At 44.6% G+C, this 25,059-nt stretch overlaps 1 protein-coding gene across 1 annotated transcript in view; it reads right to left on the minus strand.

The window, feature by feature from the left end:
* The window catches only part of COLEC12 (collectin subfamily member 12), a 177,949-nt gene that overhangs the window by 36,055 nt on the left and 116,835 nt on the right, over window positions 1-25,059 (minus strand). Inside the window, exon 3 of the mRNA XM_061130846.1 lies at window positions 3,149-3,271. Within this exon, the coding sequence (XP_060986829.1) occupies window positions 3,149-3,271 (123 nt within the window). The remainder of the gene's footprint in view (window positions 1-3,148; window positions 3,272-25,059) is intronic.

Below are 25,059 nucleotides of genomic sequence, written 5' to 3' on the forward strand. Positions count from 1 at the left end.
CTTCTCCTTCAGAGAAACCTCTTCCTTCACTGAATATTTTTTGTTTCTTCCTTTTTTTTTTTTTTTTTACAGTGGAGTGAGTTTCTCCAGACTTCAAAGGGATGTGTGTGAAGGAAGAACTTATCTTTCTGCCTCTTACCATGTTGGGTCACCAGAATCTTATCAACAAGAAAGAGGAATCACTGTTCAAAGTAAAGAGAAAACACATCTGGAAAATATCAGTATTTGAGTTCATCAAGGCTGTGTTTAAAGACAAAAACTGCATGTTGTATTATCTTCTTTTTGTCAGTAGAAGCCTGAGGGATGGGGGCCTTGGAGTAGAGAAAGAGGGATAAGAACATGGTCTTGCCTCTAACTTGTCTCACCCCCTCAAACTCATCCCCCTTTATCCCGGTGAGATACACCCAGAGCAGGCCAAGCGATCTTTGGGATTTTAAGCTTTCAGGTAGGGCCCTGAGTCATAGCAATTGCCTTAGAGGTCACTGGGTATCGACTGATTGCCTTTATAGAAGTCAGTCATAATTTACAATTCAACCATCCCTCTATCTTCTCATTAATTCACTCAGTAAACTTTATTGGGTCCCAGTTATATACTATGAGCCACATGCTAGTAGGAGATTTAATAAATAAAAGATAGCTTCTTGTCTTCTTGGAGCTTACACTTTGGGTGGTGGGACAGACCCAATGGCCATAGTGATATAGTGCAACAGGGACTAGAGTGAGAAATGATGCCATGGGAACCAGCAGGTGGGCACCCAACTCAGCTTACAGGGACATCTCGCAGGACACGTGTCTGAGGGAGACATGAAAGGAAAGAAGGAAGAGAAAGTCATGAGAAAAAGGTGGAGAAGAGGGAAAATGTGTTCCAGGCAAATGGACCCACACAAACAGGCCAGAGCCGAGAAGGCCTTTCCACGCTCATAAAAGCAGAGGAAATATCTGTACCTTAAAAACAAACAAACCCCCTTCCTTCGGATCTATTTGTATAACTAAAGATTCTAGACTTTTTTTTTCAGAAGTAAAAATGACAAATACCACATAGAGGTATTTCTTCAAACCTTTCTCATCTCTGTTTACTTTCGTGACATCACATAGTGCCGAGCCTTAAGGATACCGGTTAAATGACGGTTTGATTTCAAGCCTCTTCTTTATCTGAGTTCACTAGGAAAAGTTGTGGAGAAGTGAGTAATGACCTCAATAATCCAGTAAAGGAAGACAGCCAGGCTGAATTACCTAGGACATAAAACACCCTCCTTTTCCCCATTAGGTTTCCTCCCCCTCATCCCCCTGTCCAGCCTTCACCATGATTTAATAGCCTTTCTTAACACTTGCTCTGTTAATCCTGGGTGAGATTAACTCACTGCAACTGGATAAAATGGCCTGGTAATTTTCCATATTTCCACTGCCCAAGTTCATCAGTCAACACACTATGGAAACACACACAATTTTCCATGGAAAGAGGTTTAGAAGTGGACTCCATAAGCCTTGATTATATTATTTTTAATATGTTTTGCCATTCTCATGGCTAGAACTGTAAAAATGCAGTTATGAAGAAGCAAGGAAGAGAGTCCCTTGGACAGCAAGGAGATCAAACCAGTCCATCCTAAAGGAAATCAACCCTGAATATTCATTGGAAGGATTGATGCTGAAGCTGAAGCTCCAATACTTTGGTCACCTGATGCGAAGAGCCGACTCACTGGAAAAGACCCTGACGCTGGGAAAGACTGAAGGCAAAAGGAGAAGGGGGAGGCAGAGGATGAGATGGTTAGATGGCATCATCGACTCAACAGACATAAGTCTGAGCAAACTCTGGGAGACAGTGAAGGACAGGGGAGCCTGGCGTGCTGCCGTCCATGGGGTTGCAAAGAGTTCAACACAACTTAGCCACTAAACAACAAGAAGGAAGAGAGAGATTTAGCCACTCCGCTGGGCCCAACCTCAGAACAGGTGGCTCCGTTATATCATCTTTGCTCATCCTAAGCACCTCGAAGAATGGCACCAATACTGTCATTTTACAGGTAAAAATTCAGTAACACTAAGAGGTTACAATTCATACCCAGGTTACACAGCCACACAAGGACTCAGCGTAATTCCTGGCACGTCAACGAGCACTTAATAAACACTAGCAATTGCTCTTCAAATGGTGGACTCAAGAACTGAACAGGGACCATTCTCATTCCAGTACATTGTGGTCTCAGGAAACCACTAACTCCTGGGAGAATAGTGGGGGGAGTTACAAGTTGGAGGGAATTCACTTTGTCCCCAGGTCAAATTGATGGGGCAGGGAACAGAGATGGGAATGTGTGGAATTCTCCACTGTTAACCTGTCAGGGTGAAGATGAGCAGACCCCATGTCTGCCTCTCTCACTGAAGCCAGACGACACGTCTGTTTCGCGTGTCTCTGTGAGGCTTCCATGGCTGTTTTCTATAAAAGGGTTTACATAGTTTGTGATTCTGAATCAGGACACCTTCACCTGTGGTGTCTGGAATGCCCATGGGGGTGGGGAGAACCAACCTACTTTATCTGTAAGTCTGGGGGATTTAGGCAAAAATCCTGCACCAATCTGAAACCAGACATGTTCAAAGAATGTCTGATAAGCCATAAAGCACAGCTGAGACAGTGGTACCATCTCTGTGGTTCATGTCTATAGCGCTGTGTTTTTCTGGAGCTAGATAAACAACAGTGACCACAGTAAATGTGCTGAAGAGAAAAAAAGGGAATTATAAGGCCAGTCCTCGGGTGACGTAAGCCGTGTCTCTGGAGGTCTTCTCCTCTGTCAATAGAGTTTTCCTGTGTGCTGACTCCAGGGTTTCTGTGGGGCCTCTTAGAGATAAGATGAAAAAAGACAGAGGAAGAGGGAGTATCTGGAAATAAGTAGGAAAAAGCAACAAAGAGGGAAGAAAATTACAACTCATAAAAGGACCATGATTATGGTTGAAATGACTCAAGAGGAATTGCTCCTTCTCTCCTTTCAGATTCCACAGCTATAAGAAGCTCAAGACATAAAGATGGAGCTTCAGAGGTTTAAGTTTTGCATCTGAATTGTATTAATGAACTACTTCAAGCCTGCAAATGTACTTGTGTTTTCAGGTGTAAATGAATGAAGGGAAACTTGCTTTTTAGAAGGAAAAAGGAAACAGTACTTACCTTTGTATCCCAAAATGGCTACTGTGATGGTAAGCAAGGCACATAAAATGTATAATAATATGATAGAAAGCTTCAGTGCCCAGTTATTTTTACATTTGGTACATTGTGTTCCTTCCTGAATACCTGTAAGAAAAGGCAAATCTTAACAACAGTAGCCAAAAACACCATTTCAGAAGTAAATTTTTGCATTTTGGTTTAAATACTATAAGAAAATAGTTTTCACATATGCCTTTCTATAGGTTGAGTGGTATTTTAAAATTAAACATACTTACCCCTTGAGCAACACATTTAACACAACTTAAATATTGCCATTATGTTATTATAAACATATTTAATGACTTGAAAATAGCACAGACCTTTGTTTCATAGAACAGTTTCCAAATCACATTCCATTATGATAAGATCTCTATATGACAAAAGACTTAAAACACCCAAATCTACCTGTTTCAGCCATTGTTGGACCAACAGTAATTCAAACACAACTAAGCAAAAAAAAAAAAAAAAAAAAGTGACTTTTCCCTTGACATTTGTTTCAGTGGTATGCTTGAGTTAATTCCTACTGCTTTCAAGAGTCACTTGTCAAATTTGTAGGAATTTGGGGAGCTGGTTGTTAAATTGTTGGCAGCTTGAAATCAACCCTGGAGGGACTATTTATACCATGGAAATTTGCAAACACTATACATGATGCCCTCACACATCCCAAATTGGTTTACCAGCATGCCACTGGCTATAATGTACTATATAACTCAATAATGTGCTATAATTTACTTTAGCAGAAAATATAGGTAATTTTAGGATTAAAATGTTCAATATATAATCACTTTTGTACATTACATATATGCAGAAAACAGACAGCGACCCTTATTTAAGTTATCACAGTGATATGAATAACAACTAGGGAACAACCAGAAAAACCAGACATTTCTGATGAGAATAGGTAAATTTTTATTGCTCACAGTTGAACTGTTTGAAAAACACTCTAAGTGGTAAACCACCATCACTTCTGCAAGGGACTCTAGAAACTAACGCATAAAAAGGGAACTTGCCATAGTTTTATTAGAAACACAGAAGACAAAGGCTCTGGACACTTTAATGAGAAAATCACATTGTAAGGCATGTTGGGAGAGTCCTCCTTGCCCTGACTGGTTTTCCTATGTGCATCTCACTAATAGCGTCCCCCAGGAGCAATAGCACATAAAGGACTGATCTCCTAGAATTGTGCTCAATAACTTTTGATGGATAAATTGTGAAGATTAAGCCACAGCCGAAGTTCCTACCCTTTGGTTTGTAATTTTACGCCTAGTGCCCTTCTACAGTGAAAAGAGTCCTTCAGCTGTGTTTAATGCAAAATGATGAGAGAAACAGCATAGAACAATGCCTCAAATTTAACTTCCAGGGTTTAACCAATCCCTCCAGTGTTCTGGGTTATACGCCCAAGGGGAGTGGGTTCAAGCACTCTGTTCCATGGCTTAGAGCAGTGATTCATGGCTTAGAGCAGTGTTTCTTTAACTTTCTTATTTCCATCTCTCAATACTACCACCATCCCATCCCACTGGATTCACTTGAAGGGCTCGTTAAAACACAGCCTTTCTAATTCAGGAAGTCTGAGAAGGTGCCTGAGAATCTGAATTTCCAACAAGTTCCCAGGGGCTGCGTGCGATGCTGCAGGTCTGGCCGCCGTGCATTAGAACAGTGCTTCTCAAAAAGTGCTCACAAATCACATTGAAATGCAGATCTGATTCAGTAGGTCTAAGGCAGGAGCTAAGACTCTGCATTTCTAACTAGGTCTAGGAGATGCTTCACTGGAGGAACACATTTTGAGGTGCTGAGGTTTGTTTTAGGAGATGGTCGTGCTAGATCAACCTTTGGTTAACCAGTCCCTTGAAGGTGAACCTGTAAAGTCGGACTCATTGATCAAACAGACCTAGAGTTAACCAGCTTCTCAGTATCGTGTTTTTCTCACTTCTTTTTCTCCTTTCCTTTCCATCCTCCTTCTTCCATTGCCACCTGGATGTTTCACTGCCCCCTCCTGTGTCCAAAACTGACATCGGTACCAGTCCTGCCAAACCAGATCTCCAACTTCCACCCAACTTACTTATTTCCATCCCTAAATACTACCACCAACCCAATCCTTCAGGTACTCACACTCAGACATCTTGAAGTCTTCTCTTAAAATTATTCTCTAACTCAATCCATGTTTTTAATCTTCCTACATATATTTTTGTCATGATCATCTCATCTACAGTTTATTGATGTTCACTTACTGGCAACCTGTCCCAGTATTCTTGCCTGGAGAATCCCATGGACAGAGGAGCCTGGTGGGCTACAGTCCATGGGGTCACAAAGAGTTAGACATAACTGAGCAACTAACACTTTCACTTTACTGCCTACATGGTGCCAGACTCTGATCTAGGGACTTCACATAACCACCCTTCAAGCAGAGAGCAAGAGCTGAAATGACATCCCACAGACATCATAGCTAGAATTTAAACCGGGGTCTGTCTGACTCCAAACGCCATGATATCTCCCCTACATCACGGTTCCAGTGTCTCTCTGCTTAAGCTTTCCTATCCATTTCCACAGCCCCAGTCCCTAGTGTGAGATCTTCTTATCTCAATGGAAGATTCCTCTTCCATTCCCACTGGAATCCAGCCCTACCCTGTAACAAAACACTGCTGACCTCATGAAGGTGCCAGAAAGAAAAAAAAAAAAGAAAACTTTCAACGGTTCACTCTTAACTAAAGGATGAACACACACAAACATGTTCATCTGCTCTTAAACTCTCTGTAATCTTGAGAGTTTAAAATGAAACAAAGTCCCCTTATACCCAGGCTTCCCAGGCGGCACTCGTGGTAAAGAACGTGCCTGCCAATGCAGGAGATGTAAGAGATGTGGGTTCGATCCCTAGGTCAAGAAGATTCCCTAGAGAAGGGCATGGCAACCCACTCCATTATTCTTGCCTGGAGAATCCCATGGACAGTGGAGCATGGCAGGCTACAGTCCATAGGGTCCCAAAAAGTTGGACACAACTGAAATGACAGCACGCATGCAGAGTGAAAATATTTTTGGAATTGGGAGGGAAGAAGAACAGGTAGAAGGAAATCAACCCTGAATATTCATCAGAGGGACTGATGCTGAAGCTGATGCTCTAATACTTTAGCTACCTGATGCAGAGAGCTGACTTATTGGAAAAGACCCTGATGCTGGGAAAGATTGAAGGCAGAAGGAGAAGAGGGTGAAAGAGGATGAGAACACCTATTCAATGGCCATGAACTCTCGCAAACTCCAGGAGATGGTGAGGGACAGGGAAGCCTGTCGTACTGCAGGCCATGGGGTTGTGAAGAATCAGACATGACTTGGCGACTGAACAGCAGGTAGACCCACAGACTTGCTGAATCTCATGTTCAGAAAACAGTTAACACGTTTTGGTGGCAACTGTAAAACACAGGAGGAGAGTAGATCCCAGGCTGCTGTGGAAAGACTAGATGACACTTTTATGGCTGATGTGAGGTTTCATTCCTTTTGGGTTTTAGGACCCTGGGGGGGGTCGGCAGTGAACTCTTCACATCTCTCCAGGGCTATTTCTTACATTCCATTATAAGAGCCTCAGAAGATTTGGTCAGAGGGGAGATGACAGTAGATAACAGAATCTGGGGCTAGAGAGTTGACTAGAGGTCGCCTGGTCAAGCATCGTCCTGTTACTGACGGGGAGAGTGAGGCCAGGTAAAGCAGAATCCGAAAGAATGCATCCTGATTCCTGGTGCAGGGGTCCTTCCCTCCCCTGATTGCCATGCCAGCCGGTGCTGGGTTTATCCCTGGACATCTTGGTCTGACAGCTCTGCTCCCAGACGGCTGTCACTGGCCCACACGCCGAAGAGCAGGGTCACTTCCTTGTGACATGCATTTCTCCTTGCTGACTCTATCAGCATTTAATCAACATCAGATGGCACCTCCCATCCCATTTGACACACTTTCTCTGTCTTGTTTTTTCTCCCTCCCAAGACTTATTTTTCATAAGAATTCTGTTTTATCTTTCCCTATCTGCCCTCCGCTGGGAGGACATCTGGCCAAACATACGGATGCCTACTACAAAGAGACCCTGCTGGCTCACGGAGCTGGGGGACCCCCTCCTCCTTGGACCTAGATGGTCACAGAAAACATTCAAGAGAGCTATCCCCCTGTTACCAGCCTTTGTAGTGTTTGTTTTCTTAGCATTACTTTCCAGAGATGGGGGACTTGATTCCCACTGCGAGGGGCGGGTAGGAAGGGCAGGGAAGGGATGGAGGCGAGCTGCAGAGAAGAGATTCTAGCTCAGGAAGTGAAACCTGCGTGCCCCTCACCACCGAGAGCCAGCTGATCACAGAGCCTGGCCCAAACAGCACATCTGCAATTCAGCAGCCCACAGACAGAATGTGTCTGCAGGATCCGTGCCCTCCCACAGGCTACCCGCCTTGCTCTAGCCCCACTGAACTCGATTCTAGGCTCCTGTTCTGAATGCATCTTCCAGTGTCCAAGGCTGTATTATACAAAAAACATCGGGGAAGCCAAAGGAAGTCAGAATCCCTCTGGCTAACTCCTTGAGTATTCTGCGGAAGTTCAGAATAGACTGACAATTTGATCCCCAGTCCACAAACTCCAAGTTCCCTGATTCACCCTTGTTTCCAACAACACATTTGTTTAAAGGAAGAAGATGGGGGTTGATGGGGCCGCCTACCAGGGGGTGGTTAGCTGGTTGGAGAGAATACATTGAAACGCTGTGGGAATGATGGTGCAGAAGGCCAAAAAAATTCACCAGCAAAGAGAATTTCTTTCTGCTGTGGTTCTCCATAAAGAGCCCTCCCAAGTTCTGTGGTCCCAGCCCCAATCCAGTCTGTTTTTCTAATCTTTTTGGAAAACAAGAGTCTCTTTCACTATCATATTTTTCGACCATCACCAAAGGAGGGCTCTCTGTTAACACGGATGCGTACTGATCAGCAAGCGGCCTTCCTTGCTACGTGAAGGCTGGTGCCGTGGGCGAGCGTAGGGCACTTCCCAGCTGTCTTAATTACCATAGTGTCCAGAGCTCAGTGGTGTTGCCATAAAGATCATGTTACCACAGAGAAGCTTCAGAAAGCTGGTAGACGGCAAATTCAGAAAACCACAGGTTTTGATCTGAGTTTGTTTTTTTTTTTTTTTTTTGATCTGAGTTTTGTAGTAAGCTTTTCATGTGGTTTTTTTATAGTTATTAATCTACTGCCTGGTGGCATATATTCCCATAAGCCCATGAGAATGATTTGGCCCTAACAGTAAAACTGATGATTCAAATTCATCCCTATGATTAAAATGACCTGAAAAGCAACAAAACAGTAAGAGTGAACATCCTAGTTAGTTACTTGGATGTTGGGCAATATCGGTAGAACAGAAGTTAAGTCCATAAAACATTTTATCCCACGAATAATTAGTTTTTCCTTATTATAAAGACTATTTACTAAATGATGGGATATGGATTTAGCTAGCATTTTTTTAAAAATTATTAATGAGTATTTAGTTTCCAAAATACAAATCCCTGGTGACCTTACTAGAGGCTTCCCTGGTGGCTCAGATGGTAAAGAATCCTCCTGCAATGCAGACCTGGATTCGACACTGGGTTGGGAAGATCTCCTAGAGAGGGGAATGGCAACCCCCACCAGTATTCTTGCCTGGAAAATTCCATGGACAGAGGAGTCTGGCGGGCTACAGTCCATGGAGTCGCAAAGAGAAGAAATGACTGAGCAAGCACATAGACACCATACTATGCCAAGTTTCTTACACAATTCAGGGAATCATGATAACAGGAGGACAAGAATTAAAAACAAAATCACTTTCTGGGCAAAAGAAGTAAAAAGCCTCGCCACATCTCTATATTCATAAAGATGTATTCAAATCAGAAAAATAATTTAGAAGAGTTTTATGAATTTGAAATCTTCAGCATTCATCCTGAGCTTATATTAATATTCTACACATTTACTAAATGTATAGTTTCTTTCATTAACATTTTTCATGTATATGCATGGGGTTTCCCCATTGATTCAGCAGTAAAGAATCCTCCTGCAATGTAGGAGGCACAAGAGATGCTGGTTCGAACCCTGGGTCGGAAAGATCCCTTGGAGGAGGAAGTGGCTACCCACTCCAGTATTCTTGGTTGGAAAATCCCATGGACAGAGGAGCCTGGTGGGCTATGGTTCATGGGATTGTAAAGAGCCGCATGTGACTGAAGTGACTGAGCACGCATATATGTATATAAAGGGCAGCCAGTTCTGTTTTGGTTTTAATGTAAAAGTTATGCTTGCATTATTTGTTTAAAATTTATAATGTATACCTTGTCTGCTAAAAAAAGAACTGTTAAAGCCAAAAGCCAGATAATGATGCCACTCAGAACATACAATGTCTGCCAGGATGTATAGTGTCTCAAAAGAATGCCATTACTTTCTCCTTGTAGTTTTATAATAAGAAATCCTTTATTATATGAACTGTAAACAAATGCCTTCAGTTCTGAGGAGAGGAATCCTCGCCCCGGGGGGCAGTTCATCCATCACGTCTCTTACATCTGCCCCTCGCCCTGGCCGCTTCCTCCTGGCCCTCTTCCTATTCATTTCATTCTATGGGCATGGAGTTTATTGTCAACCCTCCTAATGATACACTTCAGCAGCCCTGACTACTTCATTATCAGCACCACCAAACAATGTCCTTCTGTGATCAGGCATTCAATCTTTTAATTAAAAGGACGCATGAAAATTCGGCTCCAGCTTGGGCCATTAGACCCTGCTGTATAATTGAGCTGGATGCTTGAACTGCACAGGTATTTGGAGGAAAGCCACGAGATATTTGCTTAGTGGATGAGAGTTTGCTCTTGCAGCAAACGTGAAGAGGAATTGCTAAGGATGGTGGCCAGTCTAGAGAACCCGATGTGTGCCACGTACCCCTGCCCAGCCACTTTGTTGTTGAATCGTGTCCAACTCTGTGACCCCATGGACTGTAGCCTGCTAGGCTCCTCTGTCCATGGAACTCTCCAGGCAAGAATACTGGAGTGGGTTGCTATTTCCTCCTACAGGGGATCTTCTTGATCCCTGGATCGAACCCTCAGCTCCTGCACTGGGAGGCAGATTCTTTTACCACTGAGCCACCAGGGAAGCCACACCCTTTAATAACCTTGCCAAGTAGGACTTCTGACCCCAATTTATAGATTTTTAGGGAAGTGGGGGTCAGTGAGGTTGAGTACCTAAGCCAGTGAGTGGCTGAGCTGGGAGCTAAACCCAAATGATCACAGGTTTCTCCTCCAAGGTTGCTGACTTCCAGAGGTGAAAGCAAAACAAAGCCAAGTGAAGTATGCCTAAAGAGAGAAATCAGAGGAGGCAAACAGGTTACACTTGTGGGGTGTTCTGTTGAAACCCAGGGCTATAGAAACATCCTTTCAAGTGCTGAGAGATGAGCCTTTCTCAGAAATGAAGGAACAGGGAATGAGATGGTTGGATGGCATCACCGACTCAATGGACATGAGTCTGAGCAAACTCTGGGAGATAGTGAAGGACAGGAAGCCTGGCGTGCTGCAGTCCACGGGGTCACAAAGAGTCGGACACGACTTAGCGACTGAACAGCAACAACAAAAATGAGCAGGAAAACTTTTCTCCAACAAGTTAACCATTACAGGCCTAAGGTTTCTACAGACTGTAATTTCTCTTCCTATTCTGTGGTGACATACTTGAGCAGAAAGTTTATTCCACTCTAAATAAATCCTCATCATCTCTTGGAGGGGTCAGGACTGGCTTGGAGGTTTGGCTGGTAAGGTCTGTTGGCCCCTCAGAGGAATCGTCCCCCAGTGGTGGTGAAATTTCTGGAATGGAGTGGCCTGGGAAGAGAAGATAATTTTATTTTTTAAAAAATATCTTTATTTATCTATTTGCCTGTCCTGGGCCTTAGTTGCAGCACATAGGATCTTTAGTTATAGCATGCAGCATGTTTAGTCAACTCTTAGCTGTGGCATATGGAATCTAGTTCCCCGACCAGGGATCAAACCTGGGTCCCCTACATTGGGAGCACAGAGTCTTAGCCACTGGATCACCAGGGAAGTCCCTGAGAAGGTAGATTTATACTCAGTAATTTCAAGGTAAACTATGAGGCATGCAGAGCCTTGAGCTTGAAACCAAAAAAGGTTGGCTGCCTCTGTTGAGTTTTCTTCTGAAGTTCTAGTTCACTGAAATAGAAGCCTTAAAAGTCAATGGCTAACCCATCTATGGACCCAAATAGTTGCTGGTGGTTCAAGGCGGCAGGAGTTGGGTGAGATACGTTAGTGGAAAGGAAGGAAGTGAAAGAAGGTTTTATTAAGTGGTAATAAAAAAGTTAATGTATCAAGGGGGTTTCTCTGGTGGCTCCGTGGTAAAGAATCTGCCTGCCAATGCAGGAGACATGGGTTCAATCCCTGGTCCAGGAAGGTGCCACATGCTGTGGAGCAACTAAGCTTGTGTGTCACAAGCACTGAGCATGCGCTCTGGAGCCTGGGAGCCGCAACTACTGAAGCCCGTGCGCCCTACAGACTGCACTCCACAACAAGGGAGGCCCGTGCACCGCAGTGAAGACTAGCCACCACTCACTGCAACTAGAGAAAAGCCTGCAAAGCAATGAAGACCCTGCACAGCCAAAAAATAAAATAAATACAATGATTAAAAAATTAATATATAGCCTCTTAACCGCCCCCTTTGGAAAAAACCTACTTGGAGTACTTCAGAAAAATCCAATTCTTTTTACAAATACCAGCTTGACCCCGTGGCTCAGAAATCCACTGCCACACTAACGGCTCCAGGTGGTTCGGAGCAGATCTCAAGATGCTCACTGCTAGCATCCTCTGACCATGCACGTCCTCAGAACTTCACAGTCCAGAGGAGGTCAGTGGTTGACTCAGCCAGTATCCATCTTACTAGTGGGGGAATTGCAGCCCAGTGAACTTGACCACCCTCCCAGGCTGGCCCTGGCTTCAAGACTCGGGTCTCTTAATTCTCCGCCTAAGTTATTTAAATCCCAAAACACAGCCCACCATACTTCTTTCTTACTATATTGTATTTATTCAAGAAACAAGGATGCAGCATCTAGTCTGTACCACACACTGGATATCATGGTGAACAAAACAGATGACAATCTCTGTCCTTATAGAACTTACACGAGAGTGGGAAGATATTTTAAAAACACGGCTGTTGTTTAGTTGCTAAATCGTGTCTGACTCTTTTGAGACCCCATGGACTGTAGTCCACCAGGCTCTTCTGTCCATGGGATTTCTCAGGTAAGAATACTGGAGTGGGCTGCAATTTCCTTCACCAGGGAAAGCAAGAAATGGACAGAGGGCGTGTGGAGAGCAGGTGGATGGCAGTGGAAGCAGGTAGTCAGAGAAGGCTTCGGGGAGGATGATCTGAGCACGAGCTGGAAGGAGCATGGGGTGTCTGGGCTGGGAGCTCACAGCGCGCCCTCAGGGTCTGCCTGTTTCCTTTCCACATCCTAAGATTGGCCCTCCATCTCCCTGCAACACTCTTCTCTTACCAAATGCCTTCTTTTAAAGAAAACCTTCCTCACAAGTTTCCTCCTGGATGAATCCTCTCCTAATAAGCCTCCCTCAAGCCCTGAAACCCCTTGGTTCTTCTGAAGGTCACATGATGTAAATCTATTAGGTTCATTCGTGTGATTTTCAAATAATTCAAATGCCATCACCTTGGCTACCATCCTGGTGTGTATGTGTGTTAGTTGCTGAGTCGAATCCGGCTCTTTGCGACCCCATGGACTGTAGCCCACCAGCCTCATCTGTCCATGGAATTTTCCAGGCAAGAATACTGGAGTGGATTGCCATGTCCTCCTCCAGGGGATCTTCCCAACCCAGGGATAGAGCCCGGGTCTCCCACCCTGTAGGCAGATTCTGGTGGTCTGAACCAGCAGGGAATCCCACCACCCTGGCAGGGGAATGCAATTGTTCTGGAGGGCTGCTTTTGCATTTCTCTGAACAAACCAAACGCCTCCTGTACCCCCTACACGCCCTGCAGGGTCACAAACATAAGCCTGGAGCGTAGAGCCCACCATGGACACACGTGCTGTCACCCCTCAGCCGGCCCCAGTCTCACTTGACTGGCAATAGTGCCACGTACAAGGCTTTCACAACCTTCTCCCCCACTTTGTGGCCAGCTTCCTGCGTGACAAGGAACACGCCAAGCTCAGTGTCCCAGAGGCCAGGGTGTAGACGTCCTGGGAGAGGCATTCAGTTAAGGGTCAAAATACAGACACACAGGACACCTTCCAACCAAATAAGCAGGAACCCTGGGCTACAGAGCAAGCATTTTCTTTTCACCACTGGAGGGGAGGGCAGTGCAGTGGGATTTACTAACTAAAGAAATGCAGATCTATACACCCTTCTGGGTTGCAAGGCTGTGTCTGGCATCCCTCAGCTCTCACAGAACTAAACCCGCCAGAACAGAGGTGAGAAAGCAAACTCACAGCCCAACACTTGCCTTGAGCATGCTTGCTTTTACAGTGTCATTTGGGGGCAGCTGAGCTGAGCGGGTAAGCCTCAGTTAATGATAGGGTGTTCGTTGTTTATCACTGAAGCAGTGTTGGGGCATGTGGAAATTATGCTTCAGAGCAGGTGCTGGAAAAAAATAAAAAAGACAATCCATGTTTCTCTCACAGACCTACTTGATTCTTTTTTTCAAACCAACAAAACGACTGCTTTGATGAAGAAGAAAAAAAAAAAAAAAAGGACCTCGGTGTTGGTGAAAATACCAATCAGCCTGACACACACTCTTCATTTCTGTGTGAATATGTGTTTTCCACTTCCTTCAAGTGAAGACGAGAGCTGAGGACACTTGAGTTAAGGGAAAAGTGAGCCAAGACAGACAGACAGATTTTTACTGTCGGCGTTTTAAAGGAATTATCTGTTCTGTGAGGAAGGCAATCTCTGTTCAGAACCTTGAAGAGAAGTTGATCGATTCGAAATGACCCAGGGGGACGGGGGAAAGCTGGTGAGAAATAAGTAATGAGAAAAATGGGAAGGATCTATTGTACAGACCACGGGATGAGTCGTGAGGGGGGTGTGGTCCCCAGATTTGGTGAAGAGCATCTGTTCACCAGCTTGGTATTCACAATTGTGATTAAAACTGGACAAAGGACATAAAGAGGAAGAAATCTTTGTATGGGGCATTCAGCCCTGGGTGTAGAAGTCAAAGGAATGAAACTGGAAAATAAAAGTGGAAAGTCACTACACTAGAAAGTCAGAAGGCATGCAACCAATTACACGTAAATGTAAAGTAAGTGGAAAAGTACATGCTTATTAACATTGCCATGCCTTTGTAAACAGTTCATAAATGAGTGTTAAATTTAGAAATCTGTTTAAAACTGAAACAACTAGATGAAAAGATGGATAAGAACATGTATGTATATGTATACACACATATACACCCATGGACAGAGGAACCTGGGGGGCTACAGTCCATGGGGTCGCAAAGGGTGGGACACGACAGAGTGACTGAGTAGGCGCACACACATAGTGACTTTCTTCAGACAGTAGAGATGCTTTTTAAAAAGTATTTCCAAAGCAAAAATCAAATTCATGACTTCCCATCATTTCTCAGGGCTGTGCTGGAGCCAGCTTACCCCAACTGCATATATCTCCTCACATTTTACAGATGGCTCAGGAGTAAAGAAACCGCCTGCCAATGCTGGAGACATGGGTTCAATCCCTGGGTCAGGAAGATCCCCTGGAGGAGGAAAAGGCAGCCCACTCCAGTATTCTTGCCTGGAGAATTCCATGGACAGAAGAGCCTGGTGGGCTGTATGTAGTCCATGGGGTCGTAGAGTTGGACACAACTGAGAGCCTGAGCACACCTAACATTATGTTCAAAGACTTCAGCAGGCAGCTTGAAGTTCATCACACTGGGAGTATTTACACCACAGAAAGTCAGCAAATGCTACAAATCAGAGCTTCTGCCTCCTGCAGAACTGGTTGCTAAAGTTGGCCAGCAGGCCCTTTAACCTGGTGCAACAGATCCACATCATTTAAACAAGTCAAACCACTGTTCTGTCTTTAGAATCCCATGAGAAGTTCAGGATCACTGACCCCGTCAAGCTGGACATGGTGGAGCCTGTCCTGGCCCATTGTTGCCTCTCTCCTTCAAGGTAGTAGAGATGGTATACACGCTTCTATTAGGGGTTTGTGCACATTAGAAGTTTTGAATTTAAAACTTGCGTGGAACGTTCATAAATTACCAATTCATAGTATCAGTGGGATGAGAGAGCCCTAGATTCTCAGTGAAACTGACACTATTTATTTTAGGGTTCAACTCTCACACATCTGTTAATTTCATACCACCAGCACAGGTTTGACTTAACTCTGACGAGCCCCCTGAAAGCAAATTTCTTTCTCACGTGGAGGAAGGGATTCCAAATGACAGCCCTCAGTCTGGAAGATATTCTCTTGGCCTGCTAACATCATTCAGGAATTAAAACCCCACCTGCTAAGAAGGAAAAAATCCAAGAGTCCAAAGGAGCATGAAACCTCTGTACATTCCTGAGATGCAAAAATGTATTAAACAGCAATAAATGGATCCAGAAAGAGAAAGACATTATAAATACACCAGCTGAACCCCTCAGCATGGAGGCAGGATGCCTTTTGAACTTGACCTCCTACAGCAGAGAATTGCAAAGTTTGGTCGAGACCACATCAGCTCTGGTCCATTTATTCAATTTTATATACAATTTCATACAGTATGCAGTGCTTAGGATAAAATTATTTAATTGTATTTCATGCTCAAAGAAATGAATTTTATTGCCCAAATGGCCCAACACTCCTAAATAGGGTTGTAAATTGGTTAAACAGCCTGAAAGAATAACAGGCTTTGGACAAGTTCCTCACAACAATGTCCAATCTGCACCCAGCACAGGATTTTCCCCAGTACTCCAGTGAAGGCAGAATTTGGAATAGCAGGATCACCCACCAAGGAGTCATTCATATATTTTATTTCTAATATGCAGCACCTACTGGTTTACATAAACTCCCAGAAACCTGTATATAGTTTAGAATATAGTGTGGGTTCATTGCTTATTATTCTTTAAAATCTCTTATTGTAAAACAATCCCTGTTGGTTAAGATGTTGTTGTCTTTAGCGGCCACTATACAATGTGATATGGGCTTCCTTGGTGGCTCAGTTGGTAAAGAATCTGCCTGTAATGTAAGAGACCCAGGTTCAATCCCTGGGTCAGGAAGATCCCCTGGAGAAGGGAATGGCTACCAAGGCAGTACTCTTGTCTGGAGACTTCCATGGACAGAGGAACCTCGTGAGCTGCAGTCCACGAAGTCATAAAGAGTTGGACACGACTGACAGACTTTTACTTTCACTATTTCATCATGTGATGCAGGGACAGGCTTGACTGGCAGACCAAGGATGCACCCAGCCACCTCCTAGAATGAGGCCTGACATTGCTCTCCCTTCTTCGGGGAGCAAAGCTTCCCCACCTTACTGTTGGAAAAGCCACTTGAACGTCTCAGGTCCTACTGATGACAGACCAGCAGTGTCACCTCATGAGCACAGAGAGAGCACTATTTCATTGACTTCACATTATGCATGGCCTTGGAGAGGAAGTGGAAAAGAAGGATTCAGTGATTCACAAGACATTCATTGCTAAATGTAGAATCAGATGAAGTCTGGACTGAATAGCTCTAGCTACTTTCTGATGCTCCTTCCTGCTGGAAAGCAGTTGTGTTACAGTTACTAGTAAAGACAACCATCCGCCTGTAAATACAACCTACTGGTTGCCCTGAAACAATCTGTCCCATTATACAGCACCTAGGGGAAACACCACCTAATAAACAACACGTAGTAAGGAAGTAAAAGGAAAAATCCCACTTACAGCCATGGTTATGACAGTGCTTATAAAATTAGACATACTAATTTATTAGGGTAGACAGTGCACTCAAATGACTGTATGATTGCATTTTTACTCATTTTTATCCATAGGACTGTTACATAGGAATAAATCTTCCCAACCTTGAGCTTGGTGGGAAGATCTGTCTGTTTCCACTCCTGCTTACTTCCCAGACACACATCCCAATGGGGCACGAAGCATTGAAGAGAAATGTTTATCCAAATGGAGTTGGAAAAGTCAGGGGCTCCAGGTGGACCCTGGGGCTCTGGGAAGGCCCCTCCTTTTAATGGTTTCTGCTGAATAGGCCCAGGGGAGGATGGGAAGGATCACAGAGTAGGGGATGGAGACAAGATCTTTTTTTAAGAAAAGAGCAAAGGCTTGTGATTATCTAGACAGATAATCTAGATTGTTGAGGTTGTCTGAGGCGGTATAGTCAAATCTATGGTCTTTCCAGTAATCGTGTACAGATGTGAGAGCCAGACCATAAAGTAGGCTTAGCACCGAAGAACTGATGCTTTCAAACTGCAGTGCTGGAGAAGACTCTTGAGAGTCCCTCGGACAGCAAGGAGATCAAAGCAGTCAATCCTAAAGGAAATCAACCCTGAAAATTCACTGGAAGGACTGATGCTGAAGCTGAAGCTCAAATACTTTGGCCACCTGATGCGAAGAGCTGACTTGTTGGGAAAGATCCTGATGCTGGGAAAGATTGAGGGCAGGAGGGGGCGACAGAGGATGAGATGGTTAGATGGCATCACCAACGCAATGGACATGAGTTTGAGCAAGCTACAGGAGATAGTGAAGGAGAGGGAAGCCTGGCATGCTGCAGCTCATGGGGTCGCAAAGAGTTGGGCAAAAAAAGAAAGAATAGGAGAACAGGGAGAGCTGTGACAACAGGGAAATGGAAGTAAGCAAAATAGATTGTAAGGAAGGTTCCTACCATCAATCATTCCTGTCCCAACAAGCTGGGAAACCCTAAGGTGGAGTGTCTATGATTTGCTCACTGGGGCACAGAGGGGATACAGATGATTTCTGTTGATGATGGAAAGTGGTTTCTAGAGAGTGAAGGATAAGCAAACTAGAACATAAAATGAGTGTCTGCACAACAGTCATGTAGATTCTTATATGACATCTAGGGCACATCAAACCAGCATGGCAGGCAGAGAAATGAGTGCCAATCTAAGATCCACTGTCAAAATGTGGGGATTCTTATTTACCAAATGGCCAACCTGCTTCCAATACTAAAGTTTTATACCTGCACAGCTTCCCAGGTGACTCAGTGGTAAAGAATCTGCCTTCAGTGTGGGAAACCTGGGTTTGATCCCTGGGTTGGGAAGATCCCCTGGAGAAGGGCATGGCAACCCACTCCAGTATTCTTGCCTGGAGAATCCCATGGACAGAGGAGCCTGGCGGGCTGCCGTCCATAGGGTCACAAAGAGTCAGACATGACTTAGTGGCTAAACGCATTCACTTTTCAGGCTTTAAGCTGGGTCAGATCAATAACTTTCTGTCTTTGCATCTGCACCTTCTCCTTGTAAGTCCTGCCACAGCTCCTGTCAGACAGAATGCTCTCAACCACTTCTGGTTTGGTGCCCCGAGAGTAGAATGGGTTTTTGTTCAAATAAACCCTTAACATTCTTCATATGCCTCAGTTTACCTCTGAACAGTTCATTCAAGTCAGAGAGGAGCCCAGACCATGTCTCCCCTGTGACAAGGACAAAACCTGTTGGCAGTGGTGGTGGATGGGCACAAAAACTGAATCCGTAGCCAGGGCACTTTTCATTGGTTTCCTCCTCTTAACTTCCCATCTTGATGAAAAATGTGAAATTTCTCTGCATGCTTCTGACAGTCACCTTTCCCCCTCCACAGTGATCAGTAAGGGGGTCTGCGGATGCTTCCAGCTGAGACAGGAGGAGCAGACACCCAGTGATAGGAAAGGTGCGGGGAGGCGGTGTGGACATACAGCCAGAGTCAGACAAGACTGGGACTATTTCCTTAGCCGCACTGATGAAGGGTTTCTACCAGGTCCTTAGTGAGGAGCAACTGGAACCTGATATCAAAACCCACTGTATGCCCTTTCTAGTTTATTGTATATAATTAAGTACCACCAACTGTGCGGGCTTTGCATTCCAGGGCATGGGATCAGTCATTCTCGACAATCCTTTTGTTGACTTCCTTAAGTCCCAGCTAAGAAGCCCTTGAGGGCTTCCCTGAACTGGGAGGAACTGATTACCATGGTAGAACTCTAGTGCCCAGGAATGCCCCCCTACCCTCCCCCTCAACCCCATCCCCACCATCTCCGCCCAGTGCGCTTCATGGCGCACGCACAGGGGAGCATCAGACAACAGACACACCAGGTGCGTGCCTTGCCTCCAACTGCAGAAGAGGCCAGTGCATGGCCACGTGACTAGGAATGTATATTTCTACCACCATACTAAGCAAAGTCGCTAGGCCTCCCTGTTAAATCCCTCTCTTTGCTCCCCTTCTGAGCCTGGACCTTGTCTAGTTTGTGGGCCCTGCTCCACCAAGGACCCAAGGGGATCGGGAGGGTGGTCTTCCAAATACCTCAGGCCTAGGCTGCTGTTTCAAACCCTTGGCTCCTGTAAAGCACTGCTAGAATTGGAGGTGTTTCAAAGGCAATGAAGAGCATATGAGAACAAATGATCTAATATAGCGAGTGAATTCCTGGAGACTTAGTCACTGAGCAAGGAGGCAAAACAGACCTTGAGTGATGGTACACCTTGAGGTCCTTTAAAAGACACCTTCTCAGGGACCATAATTTATCCTTCTAGCTTGGGAACGCTATAAGCAATGTTTGTCAAATACAGATTTTACAGATTCTTAATATTTAGGGAATGAAAAGTTCCCTTTAAACCCCTTTATCCAATGTGTACATTTTCACATGCTTGCACACAGGTTATCCCATGCTGCAAATATGGCCTACAATTGTGACAAAGTCATTCAATGAACAAGCAACATGAACACTATGACCTAGCCCCACAAAAATGTGCAGATATCCATTTGGACAGGATTTCAAGAGATCCATGGGCTCCAGGTGCTACTCACAGACCTGGGGCTCAGAACTAGTGATGCTTGACCTCTCAGGGGATGTATAAGGATGTCATAGTCCTTTCCCACAAGAATGGATTGGTGTTGGTAAATTATCAGTTATACAGACACACTTCTATCCCCTATGGAATAGGATGGAGGGGCAATTCCATTGACAAAAATCCTCTCTCACCCTTCCTCCCTGTTGATTCTCTTGATTGTGCAGCCCAAGCAATATTTACTTGCAAGTTCCTGATCCCAATAACTAACTCAACACAGCAACATACGAATCACAAGTGTAGACCACAGCCACTTAAGTAGCATCATCAAGACAACCCAATGCAGAGAGATAGCAAAGGACAGAATCATCTAGAAGAGAGGAGGAGGCTGGACGTGGATACAAGAGAAGTTGGGGAAAGTTCATCTGTTGTTGAAAATCAGTGAGTACATCATTAACAGTGGAGGGCCAGATGTCCTGTTAAGAAATGTCCTACTTAAACAGTCTCAAAAAGTTGGCAGCTCTCCTCGTGGGAACCAACAGCAGGAGCAGCAGCTGTAGTGAATGAATCAGAAGTGTCTTTTCTACACATCTGACTTCATCATGATCATGTCTCTCCTCTACTCAAATTCTTCTAGTAGTTTCTCACCTCACTGAGATGAAGAACCCACAAGGCCCATCTTCTCTCCAAACCCTCTCTGACCTTAGCTACTCTGCGGCTCACTCCCACTCCAGCCACACTGCACCTTGAACATACCAGACACATGGCCCCAGGGCCTTTGCATTTACTGTTTCCTCTGCCTAGGACTCCGTCCCTCAGATAACTTGCAGCTCTCTCTTTCTCTCTCTCGTCCTCTCTTACTTTTCACAGGTCTTTACTCAACCATCACCTTGTTAGAGAGGTTTTTCCTGATTAACCTTTTGAAAATTGCAACTCCCCATCCCCCTTTCTTATTTTATTTTTCTCTAGAGCACTTCTCGCCATTTAACACACTATCTGATTTACTGATGTGAGAGTTAGACCATAAAGAAGGCTGAGCACTGAAGAATTGATGCCTTCAAACTGTGGTGCTGGAGAAGACTCTTAAAGAGTCCCTTGGACAGCAAGGAGATCAAACCAGTCAATCCTAAAGGAAACCAACCCTGAAGATTCACTGGAAGAACTGATGCTAAAGCTGAAACTCCAATACTTTGGCCACCTGATGCAAAGAGCTGACTCATTGGAAAAGACCCTGATGCTGGGAAAGATTGAGGGCAGGAGGAGAAGGGGTCGACAGAGGATAAGATGGTTGGATGGCATCATTGACTCAATGGACATGAGTTTAAGCAAGCTCCAGGAGACAGTGAAGGACAGGGAAGCCTGGAGTGCTGCAGTTCATGGGGTCACAAAGAGTCGGATATGACTGAGCGACTGAACAACTGAACAACAATAACAACAATCTGATTTACTTATCTTTTGCCACCCCTCTCCAACAAGAATGTAACTTTCACGTAGACAGAGATTTTGTGAGCTGTACTCTCTACTATATGGCTAGAATACCAAACAGGGTTGTTGAGGAGATTAAATAAAAGACACATAAAACACCTGAAAAGCACAGAGCATATAATAAGAATTATGTAAATATTTGCTATTATTTTATTTTTGTTTTAAACTCCATACAAACCTAATGAGTAGTTGGCATTATACTATGCATTTTTAAATTTTTTATTAAAATTTTTTAAAGTCTTTATTGAATTTGTTACAATATTGCTTCTGTTGTTTATGTTCTAGTTTTTTGGCTTTGAGATTTGTGGGATCTTAGCTCCCCGAGCAGGGAATGAACCTGCACCCCGTGGATTGGAAGGCAAAGTCTTAACCACTGGACCACCAGGGAAATCCCTATAATATCCATTTTACAGAAATAAAAAATTGAGGCTCAGCATAACCTTGAGGTCATACACTAGTGGTTGGCAGAACCAGGACAAACCCATCTGACTCTATGTTTTCTGCACTCACGTCCCTTGTTCTGCTTTGGAAGTCCTGGGACAGAAGAGAGGGCAGAAATCCATTCATTCTGGAATAAGCTCCAGGCCCGAGAAAGCTCCAGCCCAAGTGGGTGGGGAATAGAGGACCAGGTCTGCAGAATTCAGAAACATTTCTACTGCATGGATCTGAAATGGCGTGTGGCATTCTGTTTACTTCCTAACTTGACCAAAAAATGCAGCAGAGCCTGCCAATTAAAAAATGTTTTCATGACCCCAAAAAATCCGAGTATTGGAGACATTTACTTTAAACAGTCATTCCACCATAACAGGAAAAAGAGGCAGAGTAGAGGAGTTTATTATAACAGCTGCTTTCATACCCAAAACAAGGTTCGGCTGTTTTTGGCAGGTTGTACTGGAGTGGAGTTGGCAAGAAGCAGACAGACTGCGTGAGTTTCCTTTCAAAAGATCATTTTGCTTCCTTAGAAAAACTCACGACTGGACTATCTAGCGTGAACTGCAGATGTGTGTTCCTTCTCTGCTCCTCTGTCCGCCTGGGGTATCCACCACACCTGGGCCTAAACGGGGCATGAACTTCCAACGCAGAGAGGGTGTGGGCTTTGATGCTGCAAACACCTCCAGCTGCTTAACTCTGAGACTCAGTGTCCCTGTCCACGGGGCTATTACTAGGATTAGTGTGAGGCAAACGCAGCTCCTAACACATTGCCAAGTACACAGGCAGCTATTATTACGATGCAGTTATTAGCATGACTTTATTATTTTTTTAAATAAATTTATTTACTAATAAAAAAGCAATTATCCTCCAATTTTTAATCGGAGGATAATAGATTTAAAATATTGTGTTGGCTTCTGCCATACAGCAACATGAATCAGCCATAGGTATACATATATCCCCTTCCTCTTGAACCTCCCTCCCACATCCCACCCTTTCCCACCCCTTTAGGTTATTAAAGAGCATTGGTTTGAGTTCTCTGAGTCATACAACAAATTCCCATTGGCTATCTATTTTACATTCAGTAGTGTATATATTGATTGCAGCCATGAAATTAAAAGACGCTTACTCCTTGGAAGGATATTAAAAAGCAGACACATTACTTTGCCAACAAAGGTCCGTCTAGTCAAGGCTATGGTTTTTCCAGTGGTCATGTATGGAAGTGAGAGTTGGACTATAAAGAAAGCTGAGCGCTGAAGAATTGATGCTTTTGAACTGTGGTGTTGGAGAAGACTCTTGAGAGTCCCTTGGACCGCAAGGAGGTCCAACCAGTCCATCCTAAAGGAGATCAGTCCTGGGTGTTTATTGGAAGCACTGGTGCTGAAGCTGAAACTCCAGTACTTTGGCCACCTCATGCGAAGAGCTGACTCATTTGAGAAGACCCTGATGCTGGGAAAGATTGAGGGCAGGAGGAGAAGGGGACGACAGAGGATGAGATGGCTGGATGGCATCACCGACTCGATGGACATGGGTTTGGGTAGACTCCAGGAGTTGGTAATGGATAGGGAGACCTGGCGTGCTGAGGTTCATGGGGTCACAAAGAGTCGGACACGACTGAGCAACTAAACTGAACTGAGTGTATATGTTTCCACGCTACTCTGTCCACTTGCCCCACCTTCTCCTTCCTCCTTGCCAACACTGCCCATGTCCACAGTCTGTTCTCTATGTCTCCGTCTCCACTGCTGCCCTGCAAATAGGTTCATCAGTACCATCTTTCTAGATTCCATATACATGCATTAATATACGATATTTGTTTTTCTCTGACTTACTTCACTCTGTATAAGGGGCTCTAGGTTCATCCACTTCATTAGAACTGACTCAAGTGCACTCTTTCTTATGGCTGAGTAATATTCCATTGTATATATATATATGTACTAGAGCATCTTTATCCATTTATCTGTTGGTGGACATCTACGTTGCTTCCATGTCCTACCTATTGTAAATAGTGTTGCAATGAATGTTGGGGTACAAGTCTTTTTCAATTTTGGTTTCCTGAGGGCATATGCTAGTAGTGGGATTGTTGGTGGGGATGTAAACTGATACAGCAACTATGGAAGACAGTATGGAGATTCCTTAAAAAACTAGGAATAAAATTAGCACGACTTTAAGGGTCTACAGGCTTGAGTCCTGATTTCTTCTGAGGACCCTCCTGAGATATTCCTTTTATGAAATCTACACAATGTGAAATGCAACTACTTTCCTGGGGGCTTTTTAAAAACACTATATATGTATGTATATATATATATATATATATATATATATACACACATATATGTTTTGGTTTCACCATGTCTTAGTTGTGGGATCTTTAGTTGCAGCATGCAGGATCTAGTTCCCTCACCAGGGGTCAAACCCTGACCCCCTGCACTGGGAGCATGGAGTCTTAGCCACTGGGCCATGAGGGAAGTTCTCTACTTGGGGCTCTTTAAAAAGTGACTTATCTGCACCCCTTTCCCTCCAAAACTGCAAAGTGGATAAGAACTGGAATGAAGAGAGAGGCCAGGTTCCCCCTGTAAGAGTCACTACTCTTAGGGTCCAAGATGAGAGGAAAGGGAAGGGAGAGAAGGGGACCGGATGGCGGCCTGCAAGGCAGGGTTGCACTGGGGTTGATGCTGGAACTCTGACAGAAAGCCAAGGGCCCCTGGCTCCTAGGACCAGGGCTGTGCTGGGCTGCGCCTCTCGCAACACGAGAGCATAGTGAACGACTGCAACTGTCCCAACACTAATGGCTTCCAGACGGCCGGGGAGCAAATAGCACAGGGCAGGCTTGGCACATGCGAGTCCACGGGTCTGATGCTCATCATTCAGGCCAGTGACCCAAACTCAGAAAGAACCCATGTGACTCAGAATCAGACATGCATGCAGCATGCTTGGAGGCCAGATCGACAGTGCGTGCTGGAGAATCCCAGGTAAGGGACACACGCTCCGGATCCTGCAGGGTCTTCAAGGGCATGGAAGCCACCTCCCTCTGGCCATGCTTGCTTG

The sequence above is a fragment of the Dama dama genome, chromosome 27 (genome assembly GCF_033118175.1).
Source record: "Dama dama isolate Ldn47 chromosome 27, ASM3311817v1, whole genome shotgun sequence".
NCBI classification, from domain to species: Eukaryota; Metazoa; Chordata; class Mammalia; order Artiodactyla; family Cervidae; genus Dama; species Dama dama.